The sequence below is a fragment of the Fukomys damarensis genome, unplaced genomic scaffold (assembly GCF_012274545.1).
Source record: "Fukomys damarensis isolate Sample0158 unplaced genomic scaffold, DMR_v1.0_HiC HiC_scaffold_6, whole genome shotgun sequence".
Taxonomy (NCBI): domain Eukaryota; kingdom Metazoa; phylum Chordata; class Mammalia; order Rodentia; family Bathyergidae; genus Fukomys; species Fukomys damarensis.
The window spans coordinates 3,942,652-3,962,181 of NW_022900918.1; the positions used below are offsets into that span (position 1 = coordinate 3,942,652).

The 19,530-nt window shown below is 35.7% G+C and overlaps 1 protein-coding gene and 1 pseudogene across 4 annotated transcripts in view; one reads left to right on the plus strand and one right to left on the minus strand.

The window, feature by feature from the left end:
* Window positions 1-1,445: 1,445 nt before the first annotated feature.
* Window positions 1,446-19,530, minus strand: part of Pcdh9 (protocadherin 9) — an 887,892-nt gene continuing 869,807 nt past the window's right edge. For all 4 annotated transcript variants that reach the window (XM_010632145.3, XM_010632143.3, XM_010632144.3 and 1 more), the window contains one exon: window positions 1,446-2,829. In XM_010632145.3, coding sequence (XP_010630447.1) covers window positions 2,456-2,829 — 374 coding nt within the window. In that variant the 3' untranslated portion in view covers window positions 1,446-2,455. The remainder of the gene's footprint in view (window positions 2,830-19,530) is intronic.
* Window positions 15,767-18,201, plus strand: LOC104867719 (annotated as a pseudogene).

Below are 19,530 nucleotides of genomic sequence, written 5' to 3' on the forward strand. Positions count from 1 at the left end.
ATGTCACATCAAACCACTCGTCCTCTGTTCCCCTCTGTGCCTCTGATTCCTGACTCTTGTTTCACAACTACTCAAAATGCTGTAGAGGAAGAGTTAGATTTACTTATCCCTTTTAAATCTCCAACATGCATTAATACTAATTAGCGACTGCATGGTGAATATAAATACATGGCATGTATTTGAGTCAGTATCACCATCCCCAATAACTTCTGTTCCCATTTTCCTAATCTAAAAGGAATTTTGATGAAGTGTTTTCCCCGGATTTATGGCCATAATACCAGAATGGTCTTCTGCCTTGCCCAACAATGAAGTAAGTGAGAAGATGCTTCATGAAATGTCATTAAGAATATAAACAATCAAGATCATAACGTTATCCACCAACTAGTGCAACCTACCCAGTGTCTGGTTTGGGATTTATTTTGATGAAATGTACATGAATCTTGACTAGATTATGAATCAACTTTTTCTATAAATTCTCTAGAAAATAACTTTGTAGTGTTTTAATTTTTTAATTTGTCACCATAATTCCAGAATAGAGATCTCAAGCCCCAACAAATCTCCTTTGATTTATAAATAAAAGTTGTTTTATCAGCATATATTTATCCATCAATTAGAGCTACAAATAATCATTTTGGATGTTGACCAAGAATTAACACACTACAATCAGGAGTTCAGAACTTTTATTGCAAGAGCTGAGTAATTGTAAATAACGTAGAACTGGCAAAGCAGTAACAAGGATAATTGTTTAGATATTTATTCTGTCAAAGTCATCAAACACCCCTCACAAACCGACAAAAATGTACTTCAATAAGCAATGCACCCCTACCCATTATTTTCCATTATACTGAGGAAAAATGTGAACTGCTATTTACAAAGAAACTTCATTTTTGGTAGGAACAAATTAAATATCAGATTAACAAACCTTTTTTTAAATTTTTTTCATTTTTATTTTTAACTTTTAAACTGATGGTGAACCTTGGCATTAAGATAACTTTCACTTCTTTCAATAAAGACATTTTGTTGCATGCTATTTATTTGTTTAAATCATCTGTCATGCCTTAACAAAAACCTCCTAAGAATGTTCAGATTTTGATTTGTTTGCACGTGCAACTGAGATCTTATTAACATTAGTAGTCACTCTCTTGGTTTGACCTAAGTGACAAAATGCTGGTACCTGCCAGGCATTGACCAACTATGATAACAAACAGTTAAACAGCAATAATTAGAGATTTATCCCTTTATTTCCCCCAACTACCCTACCTGGAGAATGTTCTGTTACATCATGAAGGCACAACACATTAAATATTTTGTGGCTATGGTCTAATAACACTTGTGTTACAACAACAGTATTGTATATGAGGATCAACACAAACTCTGTCATTTCAACAAAGTTGCAGACACACATTTGCTCAGGTTAAACTATTTTTGAATAGTGTTTTGTTTCCAATATATACTAAATTTGATATAGTAGTTTTGCATAAATGACAAATGTAGGCTATTATATCACTTTTGATGGATTTTCATTATTCTCTCACTTAATAGTAGAAATTAAGTGATTTTTTTGCCTACATTGAGCGTAAGGACATCAAAAACTAGGTTCTTAATTGCCAAGCATTTGCAGAAGTGTTTTTATGCTTTGTATAAAGTTTTCCATTGTTTCTTTCATCTTTATTGTTTTTACAGAATTTCAACAGCGTAAGCTATCATACAAAAGCAAAATTTCAGAACCTTTTCTAAACACCAGTGTTTAAGATCCTTTGAACAATGTGCATCCAGATTGCTAACGCAGAAACACCTCACCAAAAGAAATGACAAAAATAACAACAAAGAGATAAATTGAAAAAAAAGGAAGGAAGCAATCATAAACACATAATTATGCTACAACATTTTTAGGTGAACGCTATAAGTACACAAAAGTTGTTAATAATAACTTGCTTCTATTTACAAATATTTTTAACACTGATTGACTTACAAGTGTCCACTAACGTTGTTAACAGCACGATAGGTTTAATGCTTATCTTTTTAAGTTTTGTTTGTAGTATAATGTCAAGTATAGCGGTCCCAGCATAAATCAGTGACAAAAAGCACAATTATCTAACTGGATATATTTGTCAGTCGCTCTAATCCATGGAACGTTCTCACTCTCCAATGCATATTCTATTGTTCATAGCAGCAGTCCAGGGTCAAAATAAAATGCAATAATAAAAATAAACTGCACAATGGAGTGATCTCTGGAGAGCTTAATTCTAGTAAACAAGAATCACATGGCTAATAGAACTATCTTCTCTCTTATGTTACAAAACATTGTATCTTCCATGGTGCTAACACAAAGTTATGGATATCCCTGCTATAAGGGGCATAGCTGAAGAAATCTATTGAATACATAAAGCTCTGTCACACACGGTATTAGCATGTCTATTTAGATTAAAGTTATTCCGTCCCAAATAGTTTTATTTTAGAGTTGGTGCTCATTAGGACTCTCCATCGCACCTCCTGCTTTCTTGTAGGACTTCAGATTTGCCAGAGGAATGTCTGCAATGTGGCTGCCATTGTTGAAATGGCCCTCACTGGAGCCGTACTGCCTACGGTCATTGAACTGGTTCCTGTTGCTGTCTTCCTTCCACGTTCTGGTGAGGGTGTGCCCATTCACAAGCTTGTCTTTCTTGACCCACTCTTTCTGGGTTGCAAAGGTTGAAAGAGGAGACTTTGGGTGTTGATAGGGACCCAAGCCAGGAGGCATCCAGCAATTATCAGAGTGACCCAAAACCAAGCACTCCTGAGTGCACATCTCTGTAGCTTCAGCTAATCCTCGGGGACCCAGGGGCCCATCTGTAAAGGACAAGAGACAGGCAAAGTAAGAAAGAAAGTGGTCAGAACTTTGATTTAAAATGATCTCTTTCAAGAAAAAGTATACTGTTGATCTCATTTGTTTTTTGAAATTATATTTATAAGCAATTTATCCTTTTAAGATTAGCACAAAAGGAAACAAACTCATTGATATGGAGGAAAGAATTACTTTCTTCCCTTTTTGTTTCTATCCAAAAACAGAGAGATAGACAAAAAAAAGGCATATAAGGGTAAACAGATTCATTTCTAATCAATTCTTCCACAGCATATAAATTATTACTGATTTATGCTCTTAAAATTCTCAGGAAAAAGCTTAAATGTATGAGAAAGTATGAGAAGTAGAAAAATTTTATGTGTAATATTGAAGAATTTGTAAATGTCACAACCATGCAAAACAGAATAAACATACTAGTTGAAATACAGTATCATTAAAAGTAATCACTCTAGGTGATTAGGTATAAATTGTTTTTATCCATATAGGTACTTGTTTTTTATATATGAAATAGTATAAAATATTTTACAAATTTAAAAATTAAAATATGAATTTCAAAGAATATTTTAACTAAAGTATCATCCTGAAGTCTTGGATAGCCATCAACATTGTGAAGTATAAGTAACTAAAGAAACTATTTTCTCCCAAAGATTGTTTCCTGTACTCTGAACTGGTTTCTAGATTTCTAAAGTGTAAAACTGAAGCTAAATTATAAATTGAATCTCATGGAGTCTAATATTCAGGGGAAAAGGTCATCATAAAATTCATCTTTAATTTTTTCACCCAGGAAACCTACAGAATGCATTTAAACCAGAATTTCAAGAATAAAATATTGATTGTGAAAAGAGGAAAATAGTCCTTTACAGGAAAAAAAACAAAAACAAAAAAACAATAACCTAATGGCTAAGGATCAGTTGAGATCTTCTTCTTGTATTTTTCCCCCTTCAATTAAATAGTCAAGAAAGAAATGATAGCTTATAAATTAAGAATTAATTTTAAGAACGAGGTTAAGTGGATAAGCAAAACTGCCTGAAGCATAAAGCATTTTTAAAAGCAGAGAGTCATCAGAAAAGCAATGTAGATGAAAGCATACTGCCGATGTGCCTAGCTAACGCTAAAATAAGTGGAAAATAATTGAAATGTTACTCTTTGCCAAATCTATATTAGCACGACTATTTTTAATTGTCCGGTAACCACCGACTTTTTGTATTTACATTTATATTTGTCTAAATAATATTCTAATTATTTCTCATATGTGAAAAAATTACTTGCTGAGGTCCACAATGATAGGTGGAAAAGCTGTGGCCAGCCGCTGAATAGACACTGGATGTTAAAAATGCATAGCTAAAACCCACTATTTTATGCACACTCAAATTGAAGTCAGTTTTTTACATCTAGTAGACTACTCTAGAGAATAACCTTAAAATCCCTTCCCATCTGACATGTATTCCCATCTCTTCAAAAGCAGTTTTATTTTGTTTAAACACACACTCACTACTTTACACTATTTCTCTTACAAATCTCTACTGATTACTTCCTTCCTTGAATATTTCATTTAAATTTGTCTGAGTCTTTTTTGCCCTTTATAATCCTGCCACATGTATAAGTTCAAACTCATCTCTCACTTTTACATTTGCTCTGGTATACTGAGTGACTCTGCGTCTACAATGCTAACAAATTTTGCTCAGACCCATCCGTGCTCCTGGCATCGGGATCACAGGTGTAGGAGGTGCTTCTTGCCTGGCCTGTTTTCTTTTAATTACTGCTTCCTTCCAGGGTCAACTTCTGCCTTCATACCACAGGGAGGTTTCCATATCTTTGTCTAACTATACCAGTCCAAGTACTGCAAGCACCTTGAAATTTTTCTCAGATCTTCCTCTATGGGGAAATCACACATTTCCTGAGCCTTTTAAACCATTACCTTAATGCCATTGTGCTTTTTAGGAGAGGTTCTGTACATTTACAAATTTTTCCTTTTTTTCCCCAAACTATATTGAGAATTCATTGATGGTGAAGAAAGTGGCTTATCAGTCTTCTGATTCCCTCAGAGTGTAAAGCGATAATGATGATCTATGAACGATGCTAATTGTTAATTAAAATTTTATGAGGTTGAAAATGTTCTGAGAATTATTAAAGATATCCCCTGCTTAAAGCCAGGCCTTAAGTAATTTTAATAGAAGATGCTGATTTCACAAGCTTCGTACCAAAAGCTCCTCAACAGCAAATTCTTTTGTTTAGCAATACTTTGTGACAGTTAATAAATGAATTATTTAACTGCTGTTAAATATATTCACTCCTTTCTGATATCAGTGGAGATAAAGTAATGGCCAATTTCATGTGTAACGTATCACGGAGCCTATAAAACAACCCTTACTCTTTACTTTCCCAACATCATTAAGGTTTTCTTTTCTTGTTAATACAGGCAAATGGGGAAAAACATTATTAGCTACCCCAGAAACGTCAGTAGATTTGGGTTTTATTGAATTCATTAGAAAAAGAATATGAAAAAATGAGAACCAAGATCTGTCATGTTCAAGATCCCAATGATGAATGTAACTGTACTGTATACTTAAAAAGTACCAAGAAGCTCAATGAAAAGAGGAAAAGAAAAAGAATAAGAAAAGTTATTTTTAAATTAGCTTTATCCAATATAAAATAGCCATCCTACTTAATGAAAATGTATAAACCAATGACTGTGAGTGATTTGTTTGTATATAAGTATATGTGGACCTTAATTTGGATGCATAGAGTGATACATTTTAGCAAATGAACCAAGAACAAGTATTCTATAAAAATTTACTGAACATGCAGCATATACTGCCATGTGGCAGGCACCAGGAATATAGCAGTTAACAAAACAGATGTCCATGCTATCCTTATGGAGCTGCCATCTATCTGGGGAAGCAATTATCCTTAGAGCAATGAACAGAGTAGAGAGAAAAGGCATCACTGTGAAGGAATAGGGGGCAGGTAACTGATGTAGGGAGGCTCTTCTCTTTATAGGGTAACAGAGGCTTTATTTGCAGTTACATTATTTCTTCCATTTCCTGAAAGTTCTTCTTAAAGATAATTTAAAAAATTAAAATGTGTATAGTTAAATTGTATGTCCTATAAAAAACTTTTAACAAGAAAAATAAGTGTTTTTCCATTAAATAATATTTTTTTATTCATTAAGTATTTGGTACGTTTTAGGTAACATTCACCATTGGGAATTTGTACCTTTAGATATCTCCATTCTTTTGTTTTGCTTTGTTTTGTTTTGTTTGAGACAGGTTCTCACTATGTAGTTAAGACTGACCTGGAACTCACTATGTAGCCCAGGCTGGTCTTAAACGTACAGCGATCCTCCTGCCTCAGCCTACCGAGTGTTGGGATTACAGGTGTGAGCCACCACACCTGGCCTATATATCTCCATTCTTATTTTTCCCCATTCCCCTGCCTTCCCTTCAAACCCTCTGCCCATCCCTATTTACAAAGACTTTGTGTTTTTCCATTCTCTCACATTTTTTCCTTTCCCTTCTTGTTCCTACCCCTTCTACTTCCTCTTTCCCTTTGGACCTTTTGCTCCTTGAGTATTATATGGTCCATGATTCCTTCTTAAAAATAAATTTAAATGATTTTGATAGAAGGTTTTTAGATTCTTAGCTAAATCTTTTAAATTAGCCAATTGTGTAAAATTGTAAGATACATATTCAGGCACTACACACAATGACACTTGGATATAGGAAAGATAGAAGAAGAAGAAGAAGAAGGAGGAGGAGGAGGAGGAGGAGAGGAGGGGGAGGAGGGGGAGGAGGGGGAGTGAGGAGGAAGAGGTTGCAGGTATAAACAGAGTACCAAGAAGCTGAACTGCTGGACATGTTTATGTATCAATAGCAGGATAGGGTTAGCTAGATTGTTAGGTCTCCTTTTGCACAGGATACTTTGAATAATGGCTCCAGCATAGGATAGATGGGCTATCTGGACTGTCTTAAAGTATCTAGGGTCTTCTCTCATGATATTAAGGTGAAGTGTAATGACCCACATGAGAGCTTTGCACAAGCAGTGGCTAGGATATGGACTGTAGCTGCTCAAAATGTGGCCACTACCACCTTTCTTTTCAGGACCTCAAAAATAGATCAAGGAAGCATTAAAATGCAACGCAACAACAACAAAACCCCAAAACTATACACATCAATTTGCTCATGTCCATTCTGAAATGCCTTGGAAAATATAATTTATTCTATGCTTTAGTTTTTATTTTTGAAAATGACATTAAACTGTGGGCCTATATATACTTTCCAATAGCCGAACTATAAAGAGGAATAATAAAATAAAACTAAACAAATTTTTCTTTGGAAGTAACAGCATTTCAGAGTTTTCTTTCATAGTTAATGCTATGAAATGATAGAAAGAAAAACAAAATTTTTATTTGATGATGTATTACTATTAAAAGGGAACTTTCCTTTTAGTGGTTACTTATGATGGTCCCTGTCCTATGAATGTCCATATATATATTCTGTTGTATTTTCAATATTGACTAGTTTGCAATTCCTTTCTCTAATTTTAAAATCACTGAATATTTCCTGTCCTTTAAAAAGAGCATTCTCTATAACTTATCGATATTTAATATTGCCTTTTCTAAAGTATGATTGAAAATAATCTATTATTATCCATCAACTTTGAAACACTAAAATATCAGGAAATTTTTGCTGTTAAGTGTGCAATAATAATAATTCTATTTCCTTGAAATATATTTTTATTACAACTCGGTCTTATATGACGAATACTTATGAGTAGTATTCATTTATAATTTACTCAACAAATACTGACCCTTAGCATATCACGTAGAACATATAACACTTTGTTAGTTTTATAACAGACTTCATGAGATTTTATGCATTTGAGTGTGGAGATAGATGTAGCACTGTGTGTGTAATTATGCGTGTTCATGAGTCATTGCATTCCTTGTTTCTTTAATTTTATTCTTAAATTTTGGAATGCCCCCTTTAGGATATATCGTGCACTATGTGTTTATAATCCTGGTCCACATTCTAATCTGTTTATAAATACTTTTCCTAATTCAATCATTACTATATATTATTTTTCTTAAAATGAAGTAAATGAATCCCTTTATTATAATATATTTGAATTTTTTAAAATCTCAAGTTATTTGTTTCTTTTTACATTCTTTCATATACATTTTATTATCCTTGTTTTTGGAATGCATTAAAGACCTTGAGTACTGATAAAACTGCAAAATTTACCTCTCTGCATTTGAAAATTAGAACAGAAACAAAAGTATAACTAAAAAGATTCTTGAAAGTCATCTGTATTGATATTTATTTTATATCTCAAGGTATTTCTATCCTCATTTTTGCACAAATCATTTTCCCATTCAAAATCAAATAAAATCTTTTCCAAAAGTTTAGGAATTAATGGCTGTCAGAAAGCTCCCCATATCACTGACTTTTAAAGATGCAGGCTTAAAATGTGAAACAATCCAAGTTAATGGAACGCAATCTAGACTTAAGTGGGAAGATATCTGAGTAGTTTTTAACTTCATTTTATTATACCTGGAAGCCAGACTGTTACTTCATTGATTAACTCACTATAGTAATTAATAAGAACTTCTGGTCCAATGACCAGCTGCTTTTCAACCTGGTTATTTGAAACTCTCTAACTCTAAAGTTTGAAACTGGTGTAAAAAAAAAATCCTGATGCCTTTATGTTCCTGACAACATTTCATATTGTTTGATACCTTGGCATTTTATGTTTTCCTTCAAACTTGTAAAGTTAGGTTAAATAAGTTTAAATACACTTCTGATATTAAATTATAAAATAAATGTGCCATTTTATATTATTATTGATTAAATCCGTCAGTTTATACTGAATATTTTGTAGTTTATATGATAGAAAATTTCCTCTTTGATGCAATACACTTCTGATTGTAATGTTTAATGTCTATTTATCTAAGAATATACAAAGCAATTTTGATAAAAATATTTTTCCTAATCTCTAATTTTTTTCCTCATTGAGTTTATTGGGACATTTTAGGTATACAGTACAGTTACATTCATTATTGGGATCTTGTACCTTTACATGACAGGTCTTGGTTTTCATTTTTTCCCCTTGTCCCTGCCCTCCCTTCACCCCCTCCTCCCCTCCCCATTTACAAACACTTTATTTCCATTTTTTCATTTTCTCATATTTTTTTCTTTTCCCTTATTACCTTTGCCCTATCCTTCCCACTTTCCCTATACCTTTAGCCCTTTTGATATTATTTCACCAAAATTTTACATTAGCACAAGCATGCAGAATGCAAAGACTTGGACATCACTGAATATCTCAAAATGAAAGAGTTTTCTACTAATTTAGATTGGCCAAAGCCAATAATAAAATTTCAGGGAAACAAATACATCATTCAAGTTAATTTTAATGTCTCTAGAAGACTAATACAATAACATTTAGCATTTTTTATGAGTTCATTTTTAACCTCACTTTTATTTCTTTCCTTTATTGAATCAAAAAATGGAATTTTTCTGTTACAGCATAATGACTTCTTTTTTTTTCCTGTGAATTAGCTTGAATGGAAAGCTACAGGTAGCAGTTAATGAAGATCTAGAAAGAAACATCAGAACAGATTTATTTCAGAGGCACCTTAATGTCTATTATTTGAATATCATGTGCTGTATTTATTGTGTTTCATTTATTGTATTTACTAAAAATCAAGTCATTTAATTTGCTTCTAATGTGAACATTGTATAAATAATTTCAAAAAGGAGATTTGACATGAGACACTGAGGAATTGTTCAGTATTACTCTCATTTCCTTTGAAAACCTCATTTCTACTTCAGAATACTTTATGTCCAATAGTTTCAAATAAGTACCACATGGCAATAAGTAATTACTTAGGATTATTCTTCTTTTATTCTGCTTTTATCATACAAGAAAAACAACAGCCAGAAATGAACTTCAATTTTATTATAACTGAGATTTTTTTTTTTAGATAAAATTGTACAATAGAGTGAAGTGGACAGTGTTAATCCAAGGATAGATATATAAGTTTGTCTATATAGTTGCCACTTCATATTTGAGGATTCAAACATGTATAGCTCAAAATATTCTGAAAAAAATTTGATGCCTGTTATTGACATGTACAGTTTCTTGTCATTGTCTAAACAATGCAGTATGAACTATTTACATGACATTTATAACATATTAGTTATATAAATGTCATGATTTGGATCTGGAATTTCCTGCAAAAGCCTCTGCATTACAGATTTGATCGCAAGACTTGGCACTATTCAGAGTTGATGGACACTTTAGGAATCTACTTAGGGTCAACCGGAAGGAAGCTGGGACATCTAGGCAAGCCTCCAATGTGCACAATGATCACTGGCCCCTTCTTATCTTTCTTTGCTCCCTGCCTGCCACGAGGTGAACATCCTCCGGGGCTGTGTGGTGCTGAGGCACAAAGCAATGTGGCCAAACTATCAGGAACTGAACCTTCTGAAATTGCTAGCTAAAATAAATATTTTACCTTTTAAACTGTTTATGTCAGGTAGCTAACAAAACTACTAATCTAGGTGTGATTTAAAATACATGGGAGGATGTACATAAGATGTATTCAAATACTATGACATTGTACATAAGGGAATTGATCATACAAAGACTTTGGTATGGGGTGGAGGTGTTTTAGAGCCATTTCTGTATAGTTGATTGATGAAGGACAACTGAAATTGTAGGAGAAATGTTTTCTGTTCATTCATTCATTTGATGATATTTGAGTCAGCTCTTTTCAGGTTCAAAAAAAGTTGTTGGTTAGAACATCTAACAGAAGAGCCAATTCAAAAATCTCAGTGATATGAACACTGCAGCTAGGGTAAAGACAGAAACTGATTTTAGCCACAGGAGAATAATAAATTAGTATGAATTTTGATAAAGAAATTTTAGACGTGTTAGTTTCTATTCTTTATCTATAGATTAAGAGAAAAAGACTAGATTTCAGTACATGATCTCTGTACATTCTTTTATGCCTTTTATAACACCCTGCTTTTTAAAATTCTTATAATCTGATAATCAAACTCTTTAAACTTTAAAAATTACTCTCATTTTACTAATGAGAAGCCTGAGACAGGACAAACAAAAACAGATCTATTGTTCTGGTGGTTTATTTTATTGCTTAGGTAGCTTTTAGGTTTTGGAATGTGAAATTGCATTTAGAATAACTATACACATTTCTAACTCTAAGTAAAAACCTAATGATTTTATCAGTTTTATTTTGTAGCTCATATTTAAACACAACATTGCGAATATATATAGAGTCACCTTGAGAAACAAATAAACATGAAAACCCATACCAGCAGGATTTAACAAAACCTTTGGTTAACAAGTAAACAAGGATTAAATGTTTTAGTTGTTCCTCATACAAATTTTTTTTCTTCATCACAGATGAAAAGTCAACATTTGCAGATGGAGAGGGTCCAAGTACAATAACACATGGCCACCCCAAGCAACAGATTCTCTGCCAGTGAGGATATTGCTATTTGGACAGACTTTACAGCTCACAAAGAATGGAGAGCACCTCTTTATATATCTTCCATCTTCTGCGTTGCGTGAATACCAGCAGATCTTCTCTCATCTGCTGATGCTAAGTACTGAAAAACAAAAATCCCTACCCCTGATAATTTCATTTAAAGCTATGCGTTCAGTACTAATATTTTATTTTGCAATCAATTGTTTGATAACAGCCTAATGAGACAGATCATCATTGATTATTTGAACTAACTTTCAAATTTTGACCAAATTGCTTAACCTCATTTACATTATGGCAGAGCATAATTTCTTCTAGTTCATCATTTCTTTAAACACTATTTGATGTCCTTCATTGAAAAAAACTCATTCCTACACTGGTGTTTCCTGAGTTATTCTTCATTTCTTGCATATATAATTGTTTATTAGAAAAGGAAAGATAAATCTTATTTGGCCTGAAAAACTTCTTAAAGAGCAAACCTAAAGTACGAAATAACAAAGTAATTGAGTTCAGTTTTCAGATGAAACCCAAGCTAAAAATGAGGAAATAACATCCATTCTTTTCTGGCCTCTTTAGAAAAGGAGCACTTGCTTGTTTGAATACAGGCCAGCAGTATTCAATGTTGAGAAGCAATTTCTCTTTACACGGTGCCCTGTGTTTCCTGCATTCCAGTGTTTAATCAGAATGGGTTGTGGTCATGCCCGGTGACCTCTGATAACTTTCACCTGGAGCACTCACACATTCCACAAGCTGTGTTTACTGCTGTAATCTGGGCTACAGGTTCCATATTCCATCCTTCAGAGGAAATTGCCCAGACAATTTCAACCAATTAATGAAAGAGTTCATTAAAACTAACACAGATTTAAAGACATAATAGAGTATGAATTTTTAAGATTTCTGAAGGATTATTTTAAAAATAGAATAAAACCTCATCTGTAGGTATATGAGTGTATATGTTGCATTACTTTAAATTAAAATATTGCATATCTCAGTGTTTCTCAAATGTTAATATGCACATGAGTCATTTCTAGAAATCATTAAAATGCACATTATGATTCAGTAAGTGTGGGTTGGATTCTGGGTTCCTGCATTTGTCAAAATTCATCAAGTAATGCTTCTGCTAGTGTTCAGGATCCACTGTGAGATGCAAAGACATTGAGAACGTTTACCTCTCCATTCTGTCCTTTTCTGGTAGTCCAAACAACTAAAGTTCTCAGACATCATCATATACCAGAATTAGCTAGAGAGCTTTTAAATATACAGACTACCTGCTTCCATCCAGAAATTTTTATTCAGTATGCTTATGTGAAGCCTAAGGATTTTCAATGTCCAGTGCTCCCACATTCCCTGATTTCTCCAGCCTAGCAATAATTTCATAGGTTCATTTGAGGGCCTCCTCCAACCAATGACATCCTCCAGATCATTAACTGTTGAAATTCTCACTACATTGTATCTACACTCACCCTATGTGAGCTCTTACAATTAATATTACATTTTCTTTCATATATATGCTGATGATTCACCAATATATCAGTCTAGCCCTTAATCTTTCTCCTGGAGGCCATGTCAGTATATATGAGTTCCTACTCATCATCAACACTCCAATTATAATTGAAATTTCCAAACTTGTATTTTTTCCCACTGTCCCAAATTTGTTTTTCTGAATTTGCTATTCTTATATATTACACTCAGCTCTTCTGGTCACTGAATTCAGGGGGAAAACAATTAGAGTCATTCTTGATAACTGTCAGGCAGAAATCTAGAATACTTCTCCTGTTGGTATTTCCCACCCTAATAACTGAGTGACTTAATATAATATTCCAGCAGTAACTACTTAAAAATTTATGGCAATAGATATTTCATGGGTATTATAAATTTACTAATGAGTTACTTGTTGTTGTTGTTGTTGTTGTTAAAACAGAGATATTGGATAGGCTCAGTCTGGCTTCTTTGAAGATGGAGAGACCAATGGAAAGGAATGTAGAGCAGTTTCTAAGAGCTGAGAGGCACCTCTTCTAGGCACCAATGCAACACAGTCCTCAGTCTTATAACCACAAGAAACAGGATATTGTCAATAAACTCAATGACATAGAAGCAAACTCTTTTTCACAGCTCCAGATCAGAGTCGAAGCTGACACCTTCATATCAGCCTTGGGAGACCCCCTGCATGTGAAGCCCACATTTACTCCTGAGATACTAAGTGGATGGAAAGAGATCATGAATTTATGTTGCTACAAACTGCCAAATTTGTAGTAATTTGCTCCTAAGTGATAGATAACTTATAAAAATCTTATCTTTTATCCAAATTATACAGCAAGTCACCTAACTAGTCCTATAGTCAACCAAACTTCCCTGCAAATTTCACAGTCCAAACCACTATCGTTTTAGTGTAGGACTCACTTTTTCCACTTTCTCCTGCCTATCTTTCAATCTCTAACTAGAAACAACAAATATGTATTAGTATTCGGTGGGGCTATAAAACCTCACCCAAAACTTAATGATTAAAACAGCCTCTCCCTATCCTCCTATTATTCTGGTAGTCAAAAGTCTGAAATAAATGTCCCTGGGGTAAAGTCAGGAACCTCCACAGGTCTGAGAGGTTCTCAAACCTCTCAGAAGAAAATCTGTTCTTGTTTGTTTTTTCATCTTCTTGAGGGGCTCGGTATGCTTTATCATGTGGTCTCTTAGTCCATCTTCAAAGTACATTATTCCCATCCACTTCCATCATCACAACACCTTCTCCTCTGACTCTATCTGGAACCTTCTTATAAAGACCCTTATGTGATTATGTTGGATCATCCAGGAAAATCCCCTAATCTCAAAGAGAGCTCCTTAATTAATCATATTTGCAAAGACTCTTATGTCATGACAAGTAATATATTGAACCCATTCTGGGGAATGAGATGTAGATACCTTTGAGGAGTTGTTATTCAGACTAAAATAATACTTAAAGAAAAACACTTCACTGCCCTGCTTCCAGTCACTTCTGGATAAAAGTCACACTCCTAGACAGTCCTGCCTACCACTAATCTCATAACCTACCTCCTTCCCTATGCTCCATTCCTCTGCCACACTGATGTTCTTGCTATGTTTTAAATATATCCAGTGAAGTGCAATCTCAGGCTCCCTTGATTAGCTATTATTTACACCTAAAATGTTGCTCGTACAGTAATCCACTCCATCACTTCATGTAGGTGCCTCCTGAAAAGTCATCTTTTTTTTGAGACTTTTCTTGATATTGTTAAAAATAATATTCTCTATTCAGTCATTCTCTATTCCCCTACTCATCTTTGCTTTTCTGAATAGCACTCACGACCATTTGCTAATAGTCTATCTCTCACACTAGAATAGAAGTACCACAAAGTTGGCTACTCTGCTTTTTGATCACTACATCCTCAAAATCTGTTGTCATGGCCTTGCACAGTACAGGTGACTATTAGTTATAGCTGAAGGAAAAATAAATAACTGAAGTTTGAACCGGGTCCCAAATCAGTGAGCTGACCTAGAAACTACATTTAGGGCATTATGTGATAAATAATTTCTCACAAGAAAATAGTTAACCACAGTGATACACATAAAAATACTGGTAAGAAATCACACAATGAATGTAACTGTACTGTATCCCTAAAATGTACCAATAAACTCAATTAAAGCTGAAAAAAATAAATCACACAATGATATTTCATCATTATTTGGGATGTCTAAATGATTTTAATAAGGGATTCAAGAATTCAAAAACATTAGTATCCCCCCTTACCCTGGTGTCAAAGCAACTGGGACTGGTCCAAAGTCAAACATATTTAAGTAGCTTCCTATACCCCACCAAACCACTAAATCATGCCAGACAGTTCATAATTCCTTTAACAACAGAGTTCTTTAGATATCTTCAAAAATTTACATTTATAGGGTACATAAAAAACAATTTGTTAAATCCTAAAATCACCAAAGCAATTATTACCAATTATTTTGAGGCAGAGTTCTAATAACGGTAGAATCTAGCTCTTTGTACAAGTGTGTTCAAATAAACTGGAAGATATTTAGAAAACACTAAGTGGATCAAGAAAGGATTGAAAGTTTAAAAGTAGTTTAAAGATTTTGCTAATGGGAAGGGGATCAAGAGATGGAAGAAGCAGCGGGGGGAGTTGGGGGATGAAAATAATTAAGATGCATTGTTTATTTACCACAATAAATGTAATCATATATACTGAAAAAATGTAGTAATAAAAATAAACCTTTAAGAATACTCTCTACGAGCACGTTATCTTACCATCATAAATCATGCAACTATTTTTTATAAGGAAAAAGTGATTTTTAAAAAGGCTAATACGGATATAGGGTTGGCCTGTTGTCATGGGGGAGACGGTGGTGCTTGGTGGCTACTGGAGGCCAAGGTAGAGGCAAAGGCATTGGAGATGGTCATGGGCATCAGCAGGTCTTCAGAAAAAGCGACTTCAGCTTCATACTTGATACAGAGATGCCATCTAGGACCAGAGGAAAAGTCCTCATTGCAAGCGTACGCAGTTGAAGTTGGCTGGTGAATGGTGCTGAAACCTTTGAAAAGGAACTGGGGCTGACCTGCTAAATCTTGGAGGGTGAGAGAAAAGGATCTTCAGGTATAATGAAAATTGGGGTTTTAAGCAACTTCTTCAATAGAAGAGTACCAGTGCCGCTGCTGTTACAGCCCAAGATCGTGATCCATATCTGTAGACTGGAATTTTGATCGGGTAGCAATCCTCAGTTACCTCACTTGGATAGATGAGGACACTGCAACTTGTCCAAAGGCCAGAGTGATACAACACCTAACGAGTATAGCCAAGATTCAGAGCCAGGTTGTAAAAATTAAAATTAACAAACATGACAAAGCTTTAGAAGGTAGAAAGATGTTTATGGTCCAGAGGCCAGTCATCCGCACTACTGGCAGACAGATGAAGAAAGGTTTCACACTGGAAAATGTAGCTTCCCAGTTAAGTACCTTGGCCATGTAGAAGTTGATGAGTCAAGATTAATGCACATCTTTGAAGAAGCTGTAAAAAGATTGAAAGCTACTGGAAAGAAAGCAGTGAAGGCAGTCCTGTGGGTATCAGCACAAGGACTCAGAGCTGTGGATGGAAAAAGAAAGGACCTCATAGTTGACCAGACAAAGAGAAAGTTTCCGTGCCCGAGATAGGAACTTTGACAGAGCCTTCTCTTACACATGTCGTGATGGCACCCCTTGGTGTTGGATCTGTCACTGTTTCATGGCTGTCAAGGACATGGCCGAAAAATTGAGCCACTCAGTAGGTTGTGCTTTTGCAGCCAGTCTAAAGTGCAAGCAGAAGCAAGAGAAGGAATGTGGAATGACTGCTACTTTTGTGGCCAGTTGGACCACTTTTAGAAGAGAAAGAACATTCGTGTCACAACTGCTACAGAACCAGTAGAAAGAGAGGTGATTATGAAACAAATGCAAGATGCCAAGAAATATAAGACAGCTGCTGGTTTATCAGTAGTCTCTGGAAAAACTGCCCCATCTCTCCCACTTCGGACACTACTGCCTCTTCAGAGATGAACAACCCTCATGCCATTCCATGCTGCCACCATGCACAGATTGAACAGCTTGTTTGCTAGGGCTCTTTCTGAAGATTTCCTGCTCTTAGTCAGAAGATGTCACCCTTTAAATGCTAACTATCCCTATGCATCAACAAGTTGTCTTCCGCTATGCAGAAGAAGACTGATCCCCCCCTCCCCTTAAAATTGCAGTGCCAGAAGTAGAAGGAGAAGCAGAGAGCATCACCTCCCTGTGCTCACAGATCTGGTGTGCCTTCAGCACACCCTCTGAGGACCCTTTCTCATTTGTTCCAATGACCAAAGCAGTGACAGTGGTGGCACCACAGTCCCCTGCCTTCCAAGCTAATGGCACTGACTCAGCCTTCCATGTGCTTGCTGCTAAGCCAGCCCATAAAGCTTTAGCACCCACAGCAATGCTTGTTCATGAAACCAACCCTTGGGACCATGCTCCTGATGCTTCTAAGAAGGAAACTGAAGCCACACACCCAGGCACTATCCTCTCCAGACCTCCTCTAGGCTGGCCATAGACACGTTCCCTTAGAGGGTGACTGTAGGCTAGAAGTGTCCGAGAGCATCTGGTCTCAGCAGCCCCAGACCTCTGCTGCCCCTCTGCAGCCAGTCCGACAGCCTCCTCCACCCACTGCCATTTCTCAGCTAGTCCCGTCTTTCTAAGGGAGTGCATTCCTCACCTCTCAGCCTGTGCCAGTGGGCATGGTCCCACCTCTGCAGCCAGCCTTTGTCACTCCCAGTCCTATCCTTTGGCCAACAGGACGTCCTATCCAGCCCCTAATGTGCCTGTGGTGGGCATCACCCCTCCCAGATGGTAGCCAACTTGTTTGGCACTGCAGGCCATTTTCGGGTCACTCATCCCCATCAGTCACCCAGCCTGGTCAAGCAGCAGGCATTACTTCAGTACAAGACAAGCAGTGCTACCACTAGTCCTTTCTTTAAGCGCCCTGCTCAGCACCTCAGTGGTTCTGCAGCTTTTTCAATGGTGGAAACGAAGCCAGGTTGGCCTCAGAAGAGAAGCACATAGAGATTCCTGCAGGCACCTGCCCTGTAGAATCCTTTTGAACCTCAGTGGGCTGCATTAGAAAGCAAGTCCAAACAATGTACTAATCCCTCCCCTGCCAATCTTTTCTCCAGTGCCTTACAGAAGACATTTGAAATCGTACTTGAAGCAATTTCTATGGCTTATGTATCTTATCTGCAAAGAAAGGGAGTGGAGGTCGTCTTCCTGATCAGTATACTTTTCACTAATCCCAAAGGTCCCAAGGAACAAGCTAGGCATAGAGTGCAGTGAGGGGTGACTTGTGAAAGAAGTGGATTGGAGAAAGTCATTCCTAGCAAATACTGTCTTGCAGCTAGGCTAAAGAAGTTGAGAAAATACTACCTTCTGTTCCCTTCCTCCCTCACCCCCTTACAAAGCTCTGGCAGAGAGGCAGAGTATCTGAACTGGAATCTATTCAAAGCATATTTACTGTAATATAAAACACAAACAGAGGCAAAACTCCCCTTAATTTTGAAGCTATTTACCTGCCTGCCCCCAGTACTGACCTTCTAGAGAGTGGTTTAGCCTCAGTCTGGGAGGGGAGGAAGGCTGAGCTGCCTGAAAGGCACAGAAGCACCTGCCCAGCAGGGATATGTGGGGGGTATAAAATCGAGCTTCTATTTTGAGTAACAATAAATATAGATATATATCAAAAGCCAAAATATTCATTTTTACTCATTTAGAATTTTTAAAATAGTTCTCAATATTAAAAAGTTGTGAATAATCTCGCCAAAACTAAAAGGGTTACTTGTAAGAAAGCGTACATAAGATTGCTCTATCATTGATGCCTATTGAAGTAAAAAGGGGTCCCCAGCTTGTTCAACGTCATTGTAAGCAGCACATTGCAACAACAATCATGCTTATGATCAGCAGTCATTGGGTTGTAGTTTTTAAAAAATGAAAGCAGCACTGTCCTGGTTGTAAACCTCTGAAATTCTAATTTCACTTTAAAGAAATCAGTCTAGAGAGAATATGTATTATCTTGTATATATTCTTGGAATTTCCTTTTTTTAATCCTTTAACCTTAAGGTGACAGTGACATCTCCAGAGAAGGGAACGCAGGTTACTGGGTTGGTTTGTAATGTGGGTTTTTGTCCTTTAAATTTTGTTCCCACATTTTTGTGGGGATGAGAATCCGAGTTTTATTAGCGTTGTGTTCCCCCATCCGCCGTGCCCTTGATGAGACTATCCCATTGCCAGTTGCAGCCACTTGATGCGAGTAACATGAGATCCCAAGTCATTTTTACTTTTTGAATGTTGGCCTTACAATCAGATGTGAGATGTGTGTGTGTGTGTGTGTTTCTGTGTGTATCTTATATATCTTATATATAAATATATATATTTGTACTGATGAGAGTTTATAATCTACTTTAACAAAAATAAGCTCATGGTATTTTAAAAATAAAACAAAAAGGCTAATATGCCATATTATGGAGTACTGATATATCACTGTGAAATTCATTGCTTAAATTTAGATATACATAATGAAAAGCTATGAGAAACTGTGAGAAAAAATAAAACATTTTATTTGAAAGAATCTCCTAACAGTGTGTTAAAATGTCATTATTCTAATATTGAAAA